The 21,603-nt window shown below is 40.3% G+C and overlaps 2 protein-coding genes across 4 annotated transcripts in view; one reads left to right on the top strand and one right to left on the bottom strand.

Annotated features, from left to right (window-relative positions):
- Positions 1–21,603, top strand: part of LOC126167862 (organic cation transporter protein-like) — a 313,728-nt gene that overhangs the window by 172,058 nt on the left and 120,067 nt on the right. For 2 of the 3 annotated variants that reach the window (XM_049920511.1, XM_049920512.1), the window contains exon 3: positions 8,522–8,620. The exons of the other annotated variant lie outside the window; for it this stretch is intronic. The gene's annotated coding sequence lies outside the window, so the exon portion shown is untranslated. The remainder of the gene's footprint in view (positions 1–8,521; positions 8,621–21,603) is intronic. 3 annotated transcript variants of the gene reach the window in all.
- Positions 7,536–16,538, bottom strand: LOC126167944 (beta-1,4-galactosyltransferase 7-like). Its single transcript, XM_049920518.1, has 5 exons — positions 16,310–16,538; positions 16,044–16,259; positions 15,747–15,970; positions 14,885–15,031; positions 7,536–7,789 (listed from the first exon to the last, which is right to left on the bottom strand). Exons 1-5 carry the CDS (start codon positions 16,415–16,417, stop codon positions 7,549–7,551), a joined length of 936 nt encoding a protein of 311 aa, XP_049776475.1. The 5' UTR covers positions 16,418–16,538; the 3' UTR covers positions 7,536–7,548.

Here is a 21,603-nt window from a genome sequence, read left to right as displayed (position 1 = left end):
GAACCTTGTAGGGCCGTATCGTACTAGCACAACATTTTCTACAAGGTGTAACATGTACTTCAATGATTACTTCCACCAAATATCTTCACTTTTACTGCATACAACATTTTTTTATCTGTTACTATAGGTTATCCGTCTTGAGCTGACTGCAAACGCAAACAAACGTATAAAATGTTTTTAATTTACAGAAGAGCCTATCGTAACCTCAGCAGCTGCCGATCCAACGTACAGCGCTGAAGCTCACTGAAATTGCTAAGGTTGCAAATTGTAAATTGAAAAATTATTGCATGCAGTAAAAGTGAAGAAGTAATCATCACAGTACATATTACACCTCATAGAAAATGTTGTGTTATTATGACAGGGGCCTACAAGGTTCGAATACTTTTCACTCAAGATGGTCACAGAGTGACCGAAATATATCTGTAGATAAAGGATTTTAATATTTACGACCGGTGAAGCCATTTACCAAAAATATCGATATACACTCTCAAAATCGGATAGTTCTTTTCAAACTAAAAACTTTGTAATCCTATGCGTAAATTAAAGTTCAGACCAAGTTATTATCTTCAATCATGGAGAAGATCCTGTATGACTTGAAACACAAATGTTGTGGCAAAACCCACTAGTCAGACACGCGAGGTATGGCCAGCTATCGGCAGGTAGGACGAGTAGAGTTCTGCAGACTACGTCTAAAGAAGTGTTGAACACGCTCTTCGCGTTGAGCATGTACAATGGGACGAATCCTAGATTTCCCATTTGTAACAGCCAATGTGTTGAAACTGCTGACGCCATCGTCGAATGGTTTGAGATGTATGAACTGCACTGCTTTATTCTCGACGAAAATCGCGCCGCTCATTTGTAACCAACTTATACGTGTTGAAATGGAGAGCGGGTAAAGTCTTTTGTGCCGTGTTATCGACATCGCTCTACGCACATTGGGTTATCAACAAGCGAGCGAGCTAGCTGGCTAGAGAAAGCGATACCACCGGCCATATGAAGCGGCAGTTTACAACATAGAGCCAAGCTATATTTTCAGTTTCGATATGTAAGCTAAAATTCACCCCAAGTTTCTATATTCACCTGTAAATCAGGTGAATGTTTTGAAAAAAAAAACCTGCACAGTTCGCCCCTTTTCGCATGTGATATTCTTCAAACCACGAATGCACGCCGAAAGGCAGCTTTTATATTCTTATTATAGCTAAGTACTCGTAATTGCCCAGCTATGTATTTACTTGTATTCGTTCTGTTAGGCCATCTTCTTCTTCCACCTCTCTTTCCTCCTTCGCCCTCTTCTGTGTCCATCTCTGTAACATGAAAAGAAATGTATACAAAATATAAAGAGCCAGTCATGTAAGAAGTACCTCGGTAAGTCATTTTTGTTGGACAGCAAGGAAAGAAATACATCCAAATCGACAACAAGGTCAACAAAATAGAAAATGTAATACAAGAGCAAGTTCATAAAGTATTCTTCCACCATCTGAACATGCCGATATTCTACGCGGAGTGATTAAACTAAAACGCTGACCGCCGGCACACACCAGAGTCAACCGTGCGCGGCCCCACTCTATCGCCTGCTGTGGTTCTGGACGGCGCCGACACAGTGCAATTAGTTGGTTCAAATGGCTCTGAGCACTATGGGACTCAACATCTATGGTCATCAGTCCCCTAGAACTTAGAACTACTTAAACCTAACTAACCTAAGGACAGCACACAACACCCAGCCATCACGAGGCAGAGAAAATCCCTGACCCCGCCGGGAATCGAACCCGGGAACCCGGGCGTGGGAAGCGAGAACGCTACCGCACGACCACGAGATGCGGGCACAGTGCAATTAGCGCCACGGACCGTAAGCGTAGTGAGGCTATGCTGATCGAAAGGAAACTTATTCTGCGCTTACATAATGAGTGCAAATCTTCTTACGAGATGCTAAAGTAGTCTGTGGACCTACATCGACAGTTCAGTCGATGATAGATCAATTTTGCGCAAAAAAATGATTAAGAAACCAACCACGTACCGGACGCCCTCACACTTTGACTGATGCAGACGTGAGATTTATCATGAGGAAAATGAAGAAGAAACCTAAAATCAGCGCTCCTAAGTTGGCTGGGGAGTTAGTCTAGCGGAAAGAAGGTATGAGCCCCCAGAAATACCTCCAGAACGTATGGGTATCATGGCCGGGTAGCGCGCAAGAAATTTTGGATCAGTGAGCAGAATCGAAAGAAACGTCTTCATTTTGCGATGGAACATAGATTCAAAAAGGAAAACTTCTGAAATAGAGTAATATTTTCTGATGTGAGTAAATACAACGTATTCGGGTCGGATGGCAAGCGAATGGTGTGGCGTAAGAAGAATGCGGAGATGCTGCCACGCAATCTTGTGCCAACACCCTAATGGTGTGGGGCTGTATGAGTGCTGCAAGTGTTGGAAAATTACATTTCATAGAAGGTACAATGGATCACAATATGTATACCAACATTTTAAAGGACAATCTGGATCCTAGCGCCGAAAAATTAGGTATGCAAGGAAATTACATTTTTCAACAAGATAACGACCCAAAGCATACGACTCTTAATACAAGGCTGTGGCTCCTGTACAATACCCCAAAACAACTTAACACTCCTCCTCAGAGCCCAGACATTAATCCTATTGAACACCTTTGGAAAGTATTGGAAAGCATCAGGAGAAGACACATTTCTAACAAGAGAGACCTAAGAGAAGCACTTCAAGACGAATGGGACAAAATTCCAGCCTCTCTGACGGCAAACTTGGTCAAGTCGATGCCCAGAAGACTACAAGCAGTAATCGCTACAAAGGGAAAACCCACTAAATATCAGTTTTTGTAACTGAAATCATATTTTCAGATTGTAAATTAAAAAAAATGAGTGGACAAATACTTTTTGAAGTAGCCCTTGAATAAATTCTCCATTTTGTCAAATGTGTTATCGCTATGGATGTATTTATTCCGTTGTTCATCAACAAAAATGACTTACTAAGATTCGTTGTATATGACTGGATGTTCACATTTTATGATTTTATGTTCCTTTCACGTGACTTATACTAAGTTTTTTTTTTCAATTACTACTAGACGAATACTTTTTGGACTCCTGTATGTTTTCTATCTGGCCCCTAGGAATCTTATTGCCAGAGTTTTGATATGCGTTGTTATTCCATTCTCTTTGAAAATTACATGACGTTCGAAGCTATAATAATTTTTTTTTTCTCTGGTCGACGATTTTTACGTTTCAACTGCAACTGTTTACATTACTACTGGTTAGTTGAATCAGATGGCTAGCCAGTGCTGTCCAGTTAAACGCGCCGGTAAAGCTGTTGTCCCTTGTTATCGCCTAGTCGATGTGCGCTTAACGAGTAGCGTAAAACGTATCTTTATTATCGAACTCGGTTGTATTCGACACAGCTCGGCTTCTGCTGTGTGTGAAACGAAATCCAGTGAGATTCCGGCGAACGTGGGAGAACACATAGTGTAATTTTTTTCATCAAGGTTATTCTTTGATGAACGCAGCATAACACTGTGTCGTCAACGGGAAGTACCGTGGGTTAACGGAACAAATTTATTTCCAAACAAGACACAAAGCATACACCATCGACGGTCGCACTGTTGTGCACTATTTTCAATGCAACACATTTATAGAAACCAAATGACATGCAGCCGCTGGAGACCGTGGCTCCCTCATACGAAAAGCCCGCATCTCGTGGTCGTGCGGTAGCGTTCTCGCTTCCCACACCCGGGTTCCCGGGTTCGATTCCCGGCGGGGTCAGGGATTTTCTCTGCCTCGTGATGGCTGGGTGGTGTGTGCTGTCCTTAGGTTAGTTAGGTTTAAGTAGTTCTAAGTTCTAGGGGACTGATGACCATAGATGTTAAGTCCCATAGTGCTCAGAGCCATTTTTGAACCTCATACGAAAATACTCAGAAGGTGTCCTTCAACAACCTCTGAAAGTTTGTTGTTGGAGTTCTGGTTCAGCCCGTCTTCCCGTATATTGCTCAACAATGTACTACAATGTATACCGGCAAGAAAGGTCCGAGCAATAGGAATAGGTTCTCAAATACGAAATGTCTTGAAGACTTTTTGACCAGTAGAATCCATTACACTGTCCTGGACGACGAGTGTCAATTAGAGATTAAAGTAACGTCAGCAGTGACCCAGTGAACTGTGATAACACTGTTCCTGTTCTCTATCTGTATAAACAATCAATCGATAAGATGGGTAGCAATCTGAATTGTTTGCTGATCTGTGATGAGATGCCATCTGCATAAACTATCTACATGATGAGCAGCAATCTCTGCTGTTTGCTGGTTGTGCTCAAGTGTAAGGAGAAGCGTCGTTTTTGAGTGAGGATGACTGACAATTTTTAAATGATGCGAGAAATGGTTTGTTTAAATATGGTAATGTGAATACATAAAGGAAAGTTTCCTCTGAAGTTCGAAAACAATGTTACTAGTGTGTTGCTTGATTCGGTCACGTCTGTTAAATATGTAGGCGAAACGTTGCGGAACGGCATGAAGTGGAACGAGCACTGAAGGCCAGTTGTAGGGAAGGCAAACGACCAACTACTGTTTATTACGAGGGTTCTGGGAAAATATATCGCACTTTTAGAGGTTATGGCTTACATAACGCTAGTGTGAACAGTTCTTTCCCACTGTTCGAGTTGTAGCACTTCATTACTAAAACGGGTGCTTAGGACTGCAGCTGTGGTTTTCTCTTTTATAGGACGTAACGTAAATATAAAAATTAAATGGGTATTGCCAGTTGGAGGCACGAATAGGTAGTTATAACCAATTCATTAAAAAAAATCATAAGCATTGTAAATTGCCACCGCAGCACAATACCTGTCACCCTGCCCGAGCGTCAATACCCGTTACGTGGTGAACATCTACACAAACTTAGATAAATACTATATTCGTGATTCATGGTGTAACACTTTGCAGCACTCAATTGCAAAGCGGGCGTGAGAGACAACGGCTGCCGCCCTCTCTTTTAAAAAGAGACAGCGTAAATATAAAAATGAAGAGGATACTGCCAACTCGAGAAGTGAATAGGCGGTATATAGCGAATACGTTCATGGGAAATTATTAGTTAAAAATGGCTTATCCTCGCAGTACCAGTATTTAACCAGCCAATTAAGCATAATAAGTGTGGATAGCCAGACCTGGTAGTCACCTGACTAACCCATCCCACACTCCTACTTTCATCCCATGAATTGCGACATCGGCAGCTCACTATTTGAATTGGCAGTAATGTCGCAAATAAGGGCGGGAAAACTTCCTCGAAAGTCCTCGCGCAGTAAAGGGGCCGAGGTACGAGGTGCATTCAAGTTCTAAGGCCTCCGATTTTTTTTTCTAATTAACTACTCACCCGAAATCGATGAAACTGGCGTTACTTCTCGACGTAATCGCCCTGTAGACGTACACATTTTTCACAACGCTAACGCAATGATTCCATGGCAGCGGCGAAGGCTTCTTTAGGAGTCTGTTTTGACCACTGGAAAATCGCTGAGGCAATAGCAGCACGGCTGGTGAATGTGCGGCCACGGAGAGTGTCTTTCAGTGTTGGATAAAGCCAAAAGTCACTAGGAGCCAGGTCAGGTGAGTAGGGAGCATGAGGAATCACTTCAAAGTTGTTATCACGAAGAAACTGTTGCGTAACGTTAGCTCGATGTGCGGGTGCGTTGTCTTGGTGAAACAGCACACGTGCGGACGTTTTTGTTGCAGTGCAGGAAGGAATTTGTTCATCAAAACATTTTCGTAGGATGCACCTGTTACCGTAGTGCCCTTTGGAACGCAATGGGTAAGGATTACGCCCTCGCTGTCCCAGAACATGGGCACCATCATTTTTTCAGCACTGGCGGTTACCCGAAATTTTTTTGGTGGCGGTGAATCTGTGTGCTTCCATTGAGCTGACTGGCGCTTTGTTTCTGGATTGAAAAATGGCATCCACGTCTCATGCATTGTCACAACCGACGAAAAGAAAGTCCCATTCATGCTGTCGTTGCGCGTCAACATTGCTTGGCAACATGCCACACGGGCAGCCGTGTGGTCGTCCGTCAGCATTCGTGGCACCCACCTGGATGACAGTTTTCGCATTATCAGCTCGTCATGCAGGATTGTGTGCACAGAACCCACAGAAATGCCAACTCTGGAGGCGATCTGTTCAACAGTCATTCGACGATCCCCCAAAACAATTCTCTCCACTTTCTCAATCATGCCGCCAGACCGGCTTGTGCGAGCCCGAGGTTGTTTCGGTTTGTTGTCACACGATGTTCTGCCTTCATTAAACTGTCGCACCCACGAATGCACTTTCGACTCATCCATAACTCCATCACCACATGTCTCCTTCAACTGTCGATGAATTTCAATTGGTTTCACACCACGCAAATTCAGAAAACGAATGATTGCACGCTGTTCAAGTAAGGAAAACGTCGCCATTTTAAGTATTTAAAACAGTTCTCATTCTCGCCGCTGGCGGTAAAATTCCATCTGCTGTACGGTGCTGCCATCTCTGGGACGTATTGACAATGAACGCGGCCCCATTTTAAAACAATGGGCATGTTTCTATCTTTTTCCAGTACGGAGAAAAAAAATCAGAGGCCTTAGAACTTGAATGCACCTCGTATATCAAGAGTGCCGACAGTCTGGCGCACAGAGAACAGAGCACAATGCGCGTATACTGACTGCTGCTCGCAGCATATGGCCTCGTCGTGCCATCTGTTGTGAAGTAGGTAGTAGGGATCTGCTAATATGCAATAATATCGTCCATCTCGCCTATCGTCCACTTGAATGTCATATAAACGACCAGTGCAAGGCCTGAAAACACTCACGTGGCAAACTGAACTAGTCCGTCAACAAGAGAACACTTTACAACACGGCAGCTACATCTGATTAAATTGCTCACTGCTGCTGGAGAACATTCAGGCCCGATTGCAACACACGGTATTTTAATCCACCAAACTACATTTTCCAGTCTACTCTCCAAAATATTCTGCAGCCAAAGACCACATTTAATTAATTTAACCCCCAGTTTTTATTACCTTTTCGTAATAATTATTTAATGTCATATTTCATTAGGCTGGTGTGAAAACGGTGTCAGATCAAAAAGCGACTACTGCGCATATGTCTGAAAAACATATCGCTGTGTGAGCACGGTACAGTTTTTAATTGGATACAGTCAAAATAAAAAAGGCAGATGCAAAGTATCGACAAATACAGTGTAGATTATGTTTAAGACCTCTCATGCAAATTATTTTTGTGTGCAAAGACAACATTAGGTTTATAAAGCTGTATTTGGTAAATTAATAGTGAGTAAACATGTGGTACATAATATAAAGTTGCAAAGTTCTAAGCCATAAACACTACAAAACAAACAATACAAACAATACAAAACGCCTTCACATTAAGCAGTTTCCAACTTTAACACTAATAACTCGTATCCACTCAATATCAAAAAAATGTTATAAATACTGAAAACAATGTCAACACATTGGCACTTTACTATTTTACAGTCTAAATTTTTTCAGCTTGCTACCTACCCAGATTTAATGTGCTGACTGATTGCTAGAGTTACATTCACACCACGGAGTCAGTAGCTTATCACAGTGGAGCTTCACGTTTAGAACTGTAGCTCGATCACCATCAATGCTCATCTCTCTAATTTCTGTAAGATTATAAGACACTGTGTTCAAACCAGTCTCCAAAACACGATCATCTGTCAACTGTATTTGGTTGAAGCATCTGGTCTTATCACGTTTCCGTCTTACACTATCATGCTGCATGTGCCTGGTCATAAAGAAAAGAAAAAAAAGCAGTATCTGAATTTTCAGTGTAAACTATTAGGCTATTCTACAGCTACAGAAACAGAATTTAAAAAAGCAGAAGAGTTTTCTTTTACTGTGAAATACTGCAGTAGATAACTCAAATAATGTCACTTACAGCAAGTTCACTTTTGTAGCACATGAGATTTTTAAATCAGAAGTAGGGCAAAGCAATACAAAAATATATGCAAGAAAATTAAATTGTATAAAACATTCTAGGACTAATTGCCGCGTCAGTTCAGGGTGAAACTCGAGCTTTCGACGATTGTCTCATTGTCTCCATCGACTTCGTCAGGAGCAACGCAGAGAGGTAGAGGGTTTTTACTTTGGACTGACGCAGTAATGTTTTTTACAACTGCTGCCACGAAAGACTACGTTCTCAAGACGAAATTTCAGGTTAGGATACGAACACCTTATTCTAAATGTGAACATCCATCTTATTATGGAAAATTCATAAAAAAATTCTTTAGCTCATCAGATTTCAGTCTGACTAAATATGTAGCAAGCCTAAGCTCTAAAATAGATGCTATAGCTTCCTCAACTATTTTGTTCTCTTATCTAGGTCTCCTTTTCACTCTCACATCTGTCCATTGCTCCCAGAGAAACAAATTTTGGACTGTATGCTTATTTAAGTTGCTGTCTTGTTGTTTGCTGTCTTGTTGCTCGTAACTTACAGCTGGGTATTCTCTGATTACAGATTTGACATTTTACGCTGATTGGGACGTAACTTTTGAATGCTTCCAAATTTCGTCATCTCTAGTTCTGCGAACCAAATAAAACTTACGTGGTTCAACAGGTGAGTGTCTGACTACAAATCCACAGGGTCAGAGTTCATTCCTCAGTTAGTGCTTGGATGTTTTTCGTCTCTGGGAGTGATTTCCATATGTGAAAATTGCCAATTCACCCCGTGGTTTGTAGTTCACATTTAATCAATAACAAAATGCGTAAGTCAGTTCAGCGCTCGTGGAAAGGTATGGGTGTGCCACTGTGCAACAGAATCAAACCTAGTAAGTACTGTGACACTTAAACGAACCTTCGAATTGAGAACAGCTTAAGTTAAATACTAGTATTTGTTGGAACAGAAGGCGAATGTTAGCAAAGAATGAAGCAATATGAGTATATAACAACAACCAACAGAATAGTTGGTTAAATTATGATGGCTAACTGTGAAGCGCAAGTAGAAATAAATACTTACAAAATAGAAAAAGGGTTATAACATATCCAAGTTTACTCTCTAAAGTATTTCAAAAACAAACGAAAATATTTCATATGTGTTAGTGCTTCAAATCAACAGAATTACTGCAGTTTTGTCAAATAAAACATGGTTGGATACCGTGGCTGTTACATGAAATAAATTGTTGATGGCGTACAGCAACCAACCCAGATTGCTTTTAGGTTGCTTTATTTAAAAACTACCCTTACCTGTTTGGAAGTTTTCACAATTCATCATCAGATGGTTTTTTCATGTTGTCATCCAAACAAGTTACACATTGGTTTCCTGTGAGTTACACAGGAAAGTAGCCTAAAAGCGATTTATGGCTGGTTGCTGTTCACCATCAATTTAGAACAGAATTTTTGTTCGAAGTCTAGGTAGCGTCTATCAGCTAGTGGACATCTTCAATCGATTTCATTAATCTGAGAGTGAAAAACACACATTGTCTTCAAGGAGCGTAGTGAATAACGTTATCGATTCATCAAAGAATTTTATTTTGCACAATATTCCATAAGCAAATACATGATGCGTATGTCCACTATTTCCGAGAGAAAAGAAGCATTTACTTCCTAACTGCTGCAGCAAAAATAACTGGAACAGAGCTGAGTGACCCATCGAGAATTTAACTGTTGAGCCTCTGACTTACGCACCTTTTACGAAAAGGAAAGGGAAATCAAAAGGAATATTGAACAGAGTGAGTAATCTCTGCAAACTCTGTCATACCCTATGTCATACAAAAATTAGGAATGGTGTGTGAATTCGTTTACAGGAAAGATTCAGTTTCTACAGTACAAAATACCACCTACAGGAAATTGGTGGGTCGTAGGTGAGAGTCTCTTCTTGAAATACTCAGACAAAGTGAATTTCTATACTGTTATCAGGACATTTTCTCATTTGTTGATTGTTATCTAATTTTGGCATATACAACTAAAATGCGATTAGGTCTGCGCAGCTGCGACGAAACTCCTGAATAATTTAGAGATGCCTTCAACTGCCATCTTTATTTGATGTACGGTTGTATGCAACCAGTCATGCCACCGAGAGCACCCAAGCTCATATTTTCATTCTGTGATACACAGACTGATCAACTTACCAGTGGAAAAAGAAAAAAAAATCTTAAAAACAACTGAATCTTCTCCAAAACGTGGCTATAAATTACGGCTATCCAAAAATATATGCTTGATATTATCAAGTTAGGAGGCGATCAAGATTAATGTAGAAACAGAAGTACAACTTCAAACAGCCAACATCGCTATTGTACAGCAGTTATTGTGATGATCGGTTTCGACAAATCACCTTGCCATCATCAGTTCTGTGAAGTATATATCAACACATTCAAGCATACTGGGATCAGATGTAAAGGGGTGTAACTCAATTTCACATAAACATGGACTGTACCATGGAATATAACATACTTCCTGCAGTACATTTCACTGAATTTTTATGAAATGCATATTATATCGTGACATATCATAGAACGATATTTCATGAACATGAGAACAAAAGTATATCAGCAAGTCTTCTTGCTAATGTACGAATATGAGTTTGTATATCAGTGAAAAATGTACGTTGTCTTATGTAATACCTACTTTCAGATATATTATTGTTCTCATGTTTATGAAATATGGGTCTGTGATATGACGCAACATAATGCGCATTTGTGCTTGAATCTGTTGATCTATGCTTTACAGATCTGATGATGCCAGCGTAGCTTGCCGAAATATGTCCACAATAAATGATGTACAATAGCGATATTAGCTGTTTGAAGTTGTTCTATTTCTAAGTTATACTAAAAACTTAGTGGACGTATTATACAAAAAGAAGATCAATCAAACAAGCCAGTGTCATAGATGAAGTAACTTTAATCAGAGACCCAAATGCTCAACAGAAAAATAGAATTTTCGTATGGTCATATCTAGCTATTGTTTCCGCCAAAATTACTCGAAGTTTCAAGAACAAAAGTTTATACACTAGCTACAGGAGTAAATAATGTACAACTGTTATTGAAACACATACCACGGAAATCAGAGCCTTTTTTGCAATCAGGAATCTACAAAATTAACTGTGAAGAATGCTCAAAATTTATTGGACGGACACGAAGGCTGCACATTTGAAAGACACCAATTAAAAAATTGGTAATACAGATAAATCACTACAAATATTACATGAGTTACAATTTAAAAAAATCATGGATGTAAAGGAAGAATATGAAATTGATATTCATCTAAAAGACAACACCATCCAGACAGTTTTAAATGAACAAAAAGACCTGCGAAACGGAAAATGCCTAGACAACTTTCTACCAGTGCTACGACGAAGTAATAGAGAACCATTCAACTTATAATTATCGCTGTACTTATTAAGAAATATGACTGTGATGCGAAAGATCTCGCACCCATAAAGAAGGTATGAAAGGTTTTACTGGACTTTAAGTTAAGAGCTTTGTAACAACTGTTCAAAAAAGATGTGCTTCCATAATAACAAAACAAATGTTTACAAGTTGTTTTAAAGAAATTACATACGGTCATATTCACACCAGTGATGAAGAAAAATTAAATGTAATTGAGAACAAAGACTTATATAGTTTAATTAACAAATTTTTGTAAAACAATTATAGTACGTTAAAACATTGACATAATATACACGACTTTGCAACAACTGCTCAAAAGTATCGTGCTTCTAAAATAGCGAAAACCTTTTTCTAAATTTCATTTACAGGCAGTCATGGGAGCAAGGACGTACATGGCGTAATAACCCATTAAATAATCATCCATAAAATAGGTTATAGTCCGTCTAGTATATCTTGGGATATGACCTGTTCCTGCGCTGAATAAGTTATCCTCATCTGGAAGCAGCTGACATCAAATCGTTTGCAGAGCGGCAACAGACTCCGGTCTGTTCGTGGGTGCAGGAGCCGTGTCTCGGAGCCAGCGTTCCATGACACCCCCTGTATGCTCAGTGTGGTTCAAATCTGTGCTCCGGGGTGGTCATTTCAGTCTTTGGACCTCCCCTGCATGTTCCTGCAACCATTCTCGGGCGACGTGGGAGCGATGTCCCCCGAGCAGCTCAACATACCGTGGAGCATTCAACGTCCCTTCCAGAACAACTAGGGGCCCCATTCATCACCAGGAAGATGGGCCCCAGACCGTAACAGAGACACCATGGGCCTTCTTGGTTGATCCATGTGGTCTGCGCGACACACACAGTTCCTCCCATCGTCATAGTGCAGCTGATTCGTCCGACTACGACTACGTCACGCAATAGTTCCAGTCTTCATCCTTGGTGATTGGCGACAAATGCAAGCCTTGTGCCCGATGACGTTGCATTAATAGTGGCACCCGTGTGCTGCACCGGCTCCCATGGAATCCATGTTCCTATGGATTGTCCACCGGCAGACGTGTCTAGCACGTCCTGTATTTAACTGAATCGTGATTTGTTGCATTGTTGCCCTTCTGTCACTGTTGACTGTACGTCTCAGACGTCGCCGGTCACTGTCATCGAGGGTGGCTAGGCGGCCGGTATTTCGTTTGTTGTGGATTATGACACCCTCATTCAACCAGTCACGATACATCCTGGACACGGCTGGCGTGTGAATCCGAAATCGAGATTCCCATCCGTCGGATACCGTCCACCATACCCCGTTCGAGCGGCGTCAGCACACGACGACTTTTCCATGTTACATAAACCACTTGCACAACCACTCCTCGGGTGTTCTATACAACCGCGGCTGACACAGGGGACGTGTGGAGCGCATACAACACACCTGCGCCATCTATGCCCCAGTATCCCATGACATTTGCTAAGTCATTGTATAATGCTTCCGTTTTAGATACTTGAAATTGGCCTAAGGTCCGAAATTGTGCATTCGTACGTCAAATAAAGAGAACGATAGCTGAAGCATCATGAAATGATTAAAAAAACCACCAAAATTATCTGAAATATGTCTACCAATTAGATCGTATCAGCTACTTCCGACTCAATTACGTAATAATAGCAGCTCACACTCAGCCACTTTTCCAAAGTTAAAATTATTTTATAGCTTAATGTTTATGGCTGCGACCAGAAGACACATAAAATTATTAATTGTATGCTTTCATTTCTTATGTGAGCATGGCATTACGCATTGCAGAAGTTCATCTATCGTCTGGTGCCGTATTATGCTCAAGTCTAATACAAGACATGTTTATACAGTACAAAACTGCAGCAGACTAATGCTATCTGTCGTTTTTCTGCGGATGGATAACTTCAACAGATGCTACAAATTTAAAATGATGATATTGTAATGTTTTACAGCAATGCCTACAAACGACATAAGTAAAAATGCAGTCCACACAGTTAGTGAGGAAGCAGCGACTAGTGTTGTAAGGACTTGTGGCAGCGAACTGTAGAAGAACTGATTTTTTGTAATCACTTGCACTGTTTTCATAGACTTATGTGGCAAACATTTCTGCTCTTACATGTCCACAATTTTCAGATGACCCTGTTAATGTTTTTGCTCCAAAGATACGTGTACTTCTGAGCTTAGCTATCAAAGGAGAGATATTTGACAGTGTGACTTACATCTCTTTTTTTCCCACTTTTTCACGGTATCTTAAAAACAAACATTTGTGAGAAGAATGCATTAAAACTGGTGTGGATTTATGTTTGCGTTATAAGGTCTTAAAAATTCGTAAATAAATTACTATTTCTGTTACAGAAGCGGACTGCTTTATTTATTATTTTATCTATTTGGGTACGATTGTGTACATATATTTTTAAGGCTTTCTTAAGCCTTCTTCTTTCCCTTTTTAATAATGTACAGTGGTTGCAGGTGTTTCATTGAATCTGAATGGTCTTTGTTTTGGATTTAGAGTACTGCATATTTGTGCACTTCATCATGTCTGAAGCAGACAGCTATTTCTTGTGAACTAGTTTTTGAATTTCGCCCAAGGTTGTCAATTCTCTCTGGAAGTAAAGGAACAGACGGCAGCCTGTTTATACTACTGATCTCTGTATCTGTTGGCTGAACAGTGAGAGAGCCGAACTTAGCAAGATGGCTGTTTGCAGAATCCTTGGTGATTCCGAAAGAGGTGACTTTAGTTATCAAAAAAAATTTAAATTAATTTTAAGTGGTAGGATCTTGGATACAATAAAGTAGCAAAGTGAACAACGTTACAATTTACAGTATGTGGTGTACCCATTGTTACTAATCAGTCCATCAGATAAATGTCAATGTTCCCTTCAGTGCAGGGAAAATATGCTGCCTCTACTTAGTCTTTTAAAAATCATCTTATAACCACACATTTTTCCACAGCCACCTAATGTATGCAGTAGCTATGAAAGCAACCTCACTGGCGCAAAAACAATTTTTAGTTGAAATAAGTTAGTTAAGTGTGTCTTTGAAATAAGAAACCATGAATCTCCTGGGATATTTTTGTAGAAAGAAGTAATAAAATACTGTAAGTCACATTCCTGTTTACATTCATTTATTTGGTCAATGCCAAAATAAACAATGCACGGTGACAGCCTATACATAACTACAACGTTTGAGAGGCAAATGATCGACATTGTTGGTATGAGGACTGAAATGATGCAAAATAAACATACTTACATAGGAATACATCTCTTTAATAAGTTGTGGACACACTCTTCAGAAGAGCAACACACAGAGATGAACCACAAAAAATAACTTTTAAAATTTGAAAATTTTCATGTGTGCTAAAACTAAACTACCAACATTAAAATGCTACTTACGTTAATGTGTGTCACACACACACACACACACACACACACACATCGTTCATACATTATGAGTTTGAAAGTTTGTAAAAAAAATACAGATTAACGAGGCTCCAGTTCTTTTCTTACCTAAATGTATTGGTTTTTTCCGTAGTTACATTTAGTGGACGAGATATTTGCAGCTTTGCTTCTTTTAGGCGAATATAGAATTCATCATCCTCTAAACCCCAGCCCCAATATTTATTGCTCATTCCATTAACTTTTTGGAAATCTTCTCTGAAAACCAATTTTTAAATAATTTGGGTTATTGTGAACCGGAGACGATAATGCCCTTAAATACAATGCTAAGATATGACTACACATCACATTCCCTGCTAATAAGGGCTACGTTGTCTCTTTCGTTATCATTCGTTCGATAACAGAACTATCACTGCACCGCTGCTATAAATACTACAAATAAAATAATTTCCAAATGAACATCAAGTGAGGGGAGTACCTTTAAATGTGAGTTTACAAACGAATATGTATTCTATCCGCAGTTCTTGAGGCAAATAGCCACCTCATACTACAACTTTGTTAATATTATTTGAGGAGTTATAAAATGACAAGTTGCATGAGGATGTGTAGCCCGTATTACACTGTAGGTCCCTCTATGACTGGAGGGTAAGTCAGTTCAAAGATAAAATATTCACGCGCTTATTATCTCCAAAATACCATTCCTACTACAGTGCTGTGGTAGTCAAACCATCCTTCAGGATAACACCAAGTCTTCCTTATAAATCAATTAGCCCATTAGGAAAACGGTTGAAAAATCACGGTAAGCAGTAATACTTCTTACTCCCATTCTTATGACAAATTTTAATATATACTCATCTTTGTCAGCAAGTCAGTCATGTAAGCACAAAAATCACCTAACAGAATGCTAACAGCAACTAACAGCTAAATTTCATGGGAATGTTTAACAAGGCAGTTATAGCGAGTATATTCTTACCTCTTAATTAGCAGTATTCCTCCAGCAAATGTTGAGTAGTTACAGCGAGGATGCAGCTGTGGCGACGCAACATGAAATGGGCCTTTCTCTGGATAGCCGTATGATAGTTGTGGATTAAGGGGGAGAAGATCAACATCATGCATTGCGATGTAGTCACACTGCGGGCACACTTCTCGGAATCCAACGTTGATTAACGCTGCACGGTTGAATCGGTAACTGTCGATCTTTAAAACAAAATTATCTTGTCACAGGAACAAACTTGCAACCCTATTATGAAGCTGAAGAAATAAAATTTACCTGATTTAAAACAAATATATGATGATTTACATTCTGCTTTTTCAAAAACTTGTGCATATGGGGGACAAATTCCAAAAGTTCGTCAAACCGGTCCCTAAAAGGAACGAGTACAGCTAGTTTATGTTTACCTTCGTCGTACTCTTTTTGGTACGCCTTTTCTTTGATTTTACGTTCATTTAAACCACTTAATTTTTTATCCAGACAGTCATCAAACATCTTACGTCACTAGTCACTGAGCAACAAACACGGTAAATTGTCAGTTTAACCGGCGTGATTGGTATCAAAGCAATTAAGCATCCAAGCACCAACATTATGAATATACATACCACCAGAGACTTATTTCTGCACAAAATAAATCCCAGATACACACCCATCTTGCATCATGCGTTAATGAACAGCTTCGCTATGAAACATTGCAAGACAATTATTCAAAACGTAACTTGCATTCTGGAACAACATCACTGTAACGGTTATACAACACTTGCCGAAAAAAGATTTTCCTGATAAGCTCTTCTCAGCACGGTACTTGCAAAACACATCGTTGATTGGTGGGGACACTTTTATGTGGCAGTTTTACTATTTGTTCACGTCCTGAACGAGGGCTGCCTAACTCTGGATCGGCACAAGTCGCTTGACATAGCCCCGCTCATGTTTCTCTTCGTGCGAGGCTTATCTGGCAGGTAATTGCGCCCACTCTGTTATCTAGGGACAGACTGTCTTGTGAATTAGTTCTGAACACGTTTTTCGAAAACTTGTCTTGAGCAGCTAGCTCGAAAACCCACACGCAGTGGAAATATTTTAGGCTTTGTAGCATAAACAGGCCAGACTTTATCCACATTTTCAATACAGGTCGCGATATCATTATAGCGACGATGGTTACAAAAATAAGTAAACACAAGAAGGCTGGGATAGCTTTTATGCTAGAAAGAACACATAAGCAGTTGTTAGCATCCTATTTAGACAACGTATGCACGTTTCTCAGTTCTAATACGATGCACGCAGAGAAATTAGGGGAAAAATTTAAACTGTAAATCACGCTATGGAGAAGTATGTGCTGAAGAAATGAATTAGGGGCGGAAAAGACCAACCGTAGTTTAATAACAAAATTTCGAAAATGCTTTGCACTCTCGATTCAAAAAAAGAACGCCGAAATGTTGACGGGTAAAAATTCTTACAAATTTTTGCGTCTACGAAAAGATCGATGCGCGAAGCTTATAACAATTTCCACGGTCACACCTTAGCGAAAGATGTTGCTGAGTGTGAGAACCTGGTCTCTCATTGACGAGTCTGATCTAGAGTTGCAGTAGAAGATAAAAAGGAAGCCCAGATTTTAAATTTCGCGTTTAAAAAATCATTCACTCATAAGATTCGAATTACCATTATTTGACCGGACCGCAAAATTACAGATCAGTGTCCTCAAATCGGTTCGATGCAGCATCCTTGAACGTATTCTCAGTTCGAATAAGCCGGCCGGAGTGGCCGTGCGGATCTAGGCGCTACAGTCTGGAACCGCGAGACCGCTACGGTCGCAGGTTCGAATCCTGCCTCGGGCATGGATGTGTGTGATGTCCTTAGGTTAGTTAGGTTTAAGTAGTTCTAATTTCTAGGGGGCTGATGACCTCAGAAGTTGAGTACCATAGTGCTCAGAGCCATTTGAACCATTTTTTTCAGTTCGAATAGAGTAAATTTCCTTGAGACGGGAAAGCTTCTGTCTACAAAATAGGTTCCTAGATATGTGAGTAACACGAAGACTTCTTCACTAAGAGAATCCAGTACGCTATCCTCGACGGCGTGTGTTCATCAGAGCCAAAGGTATCGTCAGGAGTGATCCTGGGAAGTGTGATACGGCTGCTGTTATCCTCTATATAGGCAGATTGATGCCGTATTCCTGGACTTCAGGAAGGCATTTGATACGGTTCCGCACTTACGTTTAGTGAAAAAAATACGAGCTTACGGAATATCGGACCAGGTTTGTGATTGGATTCAGGATTTCCTAGAAGAAAGAACACAACATGTCATTCTTAACGGTTCAAAATCTGCAGATGTAGAGGTAATTTCGGGAGTACCGCAAGGAAGCGTGATAGGACCTTTATTGTTTACAATATACATAAATGACTTAGTTGACAACATCGGTAGCTCCGTGAGGCTATTTGCAGATGACACGGTTGTCTACAAGAAAGTAGCAACATCAGAAGACTCGTACGTACTCCAGGAAGACCTGCAGAGGATTAATGCATGGTGCGACAGCTGGCAGCTTTCCCTAAACGTAGATAAATGTAATATAATGCGCATACATAGGGGCAGAAATCCATTCCAGTACGATTATGCCATAGGTGGTAAATCATTGGAAGCGGTAACGACCGTAAAATACTTAGGAGTTACTATCCGGAGCGATCTGAAGTGGAATGATCACATAAAACAAATAGTGGGAAAAGCAGGCGCCAGGTTGAGATTCATAGGAAGAATTCTAAGAAAATGTGACTCATCGACGAAAGAAGTAGCTTACAAAACGCTTGTCCGTCCGATTCTTGAGTATTGCTCATCAGTATGGGACCCTTACCAGGTTGGATTAATAGAAGAGATAGACATGATCCAGCGAAAAGCAGCGCGATTCGTCATGGGGACATTTAGTCAGCGCGAGAGCGTTACGGAGATGCTGAACAAGCTCCAGTGGCGGACACTTCAAGAAAGGCGTTACGCAATACGGAGAGGTTTATTATCGAAATTACGAGAGAGCACATTCCGGGAAGAGATGGGCAACATATTACTACCGCCCACATATATCTCGCGTAATGATCACAACGAAAAGATCCGAGAAATTAGAGCAAATACGGAGACTTACAAGCAGTCGTTCTTCCCACGCACAATTCGTGAATGGAACAGGGAAGGGGGGATCAGATAGTGGTACAATAAGTACCCTCCGCGGAGTATAGATGTAGATGTAGATGTAGAAATGATCTGACGAACAGCGTGGGCAGCAATCTGCGGCTGTTACCTGATGATGCGCTGCTGTACAGCAGTTGAATGACTGTAGGAGGATACAAGATGACATAGAAAATTTCAAGTTTCTGTGACTAACAGCAGCTTGCTTTAAACGTAGAAAAATGTGAGTTAATGCAGATGAGTAGGAAAAACAATCCCTAATGTTCGAATACAGCGTTAGTACTGTGCTGCATGGTACAGTCACATCGGTTAAATATCTAGGCGTAATGCTGCAAAGAGGAATGAAATGGTTGGAGCATGTAAGGATTATGGTAGGGACGGCAAATGGTTGACTTTGGTTTATTGGGAGAATTTTGGGAAACTGGTTCATCTGCAAAGGAGACCGCATATAGGACACTAATGCGACCTGTTCTTGAGTGCTGCCGCGCGGGGTAGCCGCGCGGTCTTAGGCGCCTTGTCACGGTCCGACGGAGGTTCGAGTCTCCCTCGGGCATGCGTGTGTGTTGTCCTTAGGCCGTATCTTACGTAAGCGACCGAAAGAGTGCGACAGCTTCAGGCGAAAAAAACAAAACCGCAGGTATAGTCACGGACGTGTCCTACGTGAGTGACATCTGTGCCGCTGCCTATCTTCCGCTGCAACTGGCGACGTTGGAATACAAATGAGTTTGAATCTTTTCGTTGCAGCAAGCGCGACAGAGAGCGACAGCGACATGTCTTCTCGGGAAAGCGGTGGAGCTATGAAATACTTATTATCCGATTTTATGACAAGCATTCGGTGTAAAATTTGATTCCTTCGCATGTTATGGCTTGATATCTTTGCTCGATAAAGGTCTGAATTTATTTTCGTTATTCGTCATAGTTATTGTGTTGCACGAAACTAAGTACATTGGTCTACGAAATTTTGAAGGATTTGCAGAGGTAAAATCACATTGCTTAGACTATCCATACAGTTCATTTAAGGCCATACATTATTGCGTATGAAATGTAATCAATGTATCTAAATTGTATTTAAAATTGAGACCGGAATGATATCTCTTTTCATTCTTGCGATATTTGTTGTTACATCCGCGGACGGGTTGTTCGCGGCGCGTCCGAACCTTTCCTGCGCTTCGGGAATCAAGTGGTCGTAAAAATAGTCGTGTCTCATAAATGGTTCAAGCAATCGAAACGACGATTTTTGGAAATGACAGCACGCAGAAAGAACTATATTATCGTATGATTATACTCGATAAGTTTTGTTCACGCGTGAGCAGGGAGAAAACAAGACTCCCTACAAATTACACCAGGAGGTTTTGTCCGAATTTTCATAGCGAAAGAAAGAGAGAGAAACAGGTAAATGGGGTGTCAAAATGACCAGCATGAGGTCTGGTGAAAATACTTAACTGCTTGAAAGTAATCAGGGTAATTAATGAAAACTTAATTAATGAGTTGAGGAAAAATTGAAATATTTCACGAAAATCTGCCAAGCTACGTAAATGAAGTGTCAAAAATTTCATCTGTTAAAGGCCTAGCTATTTTGCACATAAAAAGATACATAGGTGCGGCATTTAAATGTCAAAAAGGCTTCCTTCGAATCACGTACGTTAGGAAGGCAAACGAGGAGTCAAAAATGGTTCAAATGGCTCTGAGCACTATGGGACTTAACTGCTCAGGTCATCAGTCCCCTAGAACTTAGAACTACTTAAACCTAACTGACCTAAGGACATCACACACATCCATGCCCGAGGCAGGATTCGAACCTGCGACCGTAGCGGTCGCGCGGCTCCAGACTTTAGCGCCAAGAACCGCTCGGCCACTCCGGCCGGCAAACGAGGAGTCAGTAAACGACGATTTCTGGAAATGACAGCACGCAGAAAGGACTATTTTATCGTACGATTACAGTCCATAAGTATTTGTAAACGCGTGAGCAGGGAGAAAAAACTTGAAAATAAAAATGAAAGAAATCAGTCAAATATTTTATGAAATTATTTGTGTAAAAGAAATAAGTAGATCGGAGAAACGTTCTACATGCCTTTGAATGATGCTCGAAATCATGGACAGAAAGTGAGGGGCACCAAACGTTACCCTAATATTTTTTATTTCATACTTTTAGACGAATCATTACACAAAACGTCTGACTTTCTTTTTAAAACATTTGTATGCTTTACGTTTACAGACTATTTAGATTAATTGAAACGCTTGGCCTTAAAACTGACTGCTGATGAATTACGTCCGCAACATGAAATATCTGTAAAATTTCATGGTTCATTGTAATGTATTAGGAATTTAATGTGCGTGATAAAACTGGGATAGGTGTGCATACTCTTATAGATCAAGTTCTTTGGCAAAACCTTAAAAATGTACTTAGCGATGCAGTGTATACAGTATACATAAAAATTACTCTACAGAATTGTAACTGAGTCAGTTAAAATATAATAAGAAGCCGGAATCGAACTCAGGATTTTTCCGATTTGTAACTGAGTCAGTTAAAATTTAATAAGAACCGGAATCAAACTCAGGAACGCATTTACGAACTATAACGCTACCACTACACTACAGCTACACATTGGTATGGTTATCAATTATGTATGTATTTGTGTGTTTAGGGTAGTTAGTCACGTAGTCAGTCATTCTTCCG

The sequence above is a fragment of the Schistocerca cancellata genome, chromosome 1 (genome assembly GCF_023864275.1).
Source record: "Schistocerca cancellata isolate TAMUIC-IGC-003103 chromosome 1, iqSchCanc2.1, whole genome shotgun sequence".
In the NCBI taxonomy this organism is placed as follows: domain Eukaryota; kingdom Metazoa; phylum Arthropoda; class Insecta; order Orthoptera; family Acrididae; genus Schistocerca; species Schistocerca cancellata.
The sequence above is the reverse complement of the archived record's forward strand: the minus strand, read 5'-3'. Positions and strand labels throughout refer to the sequence as shown.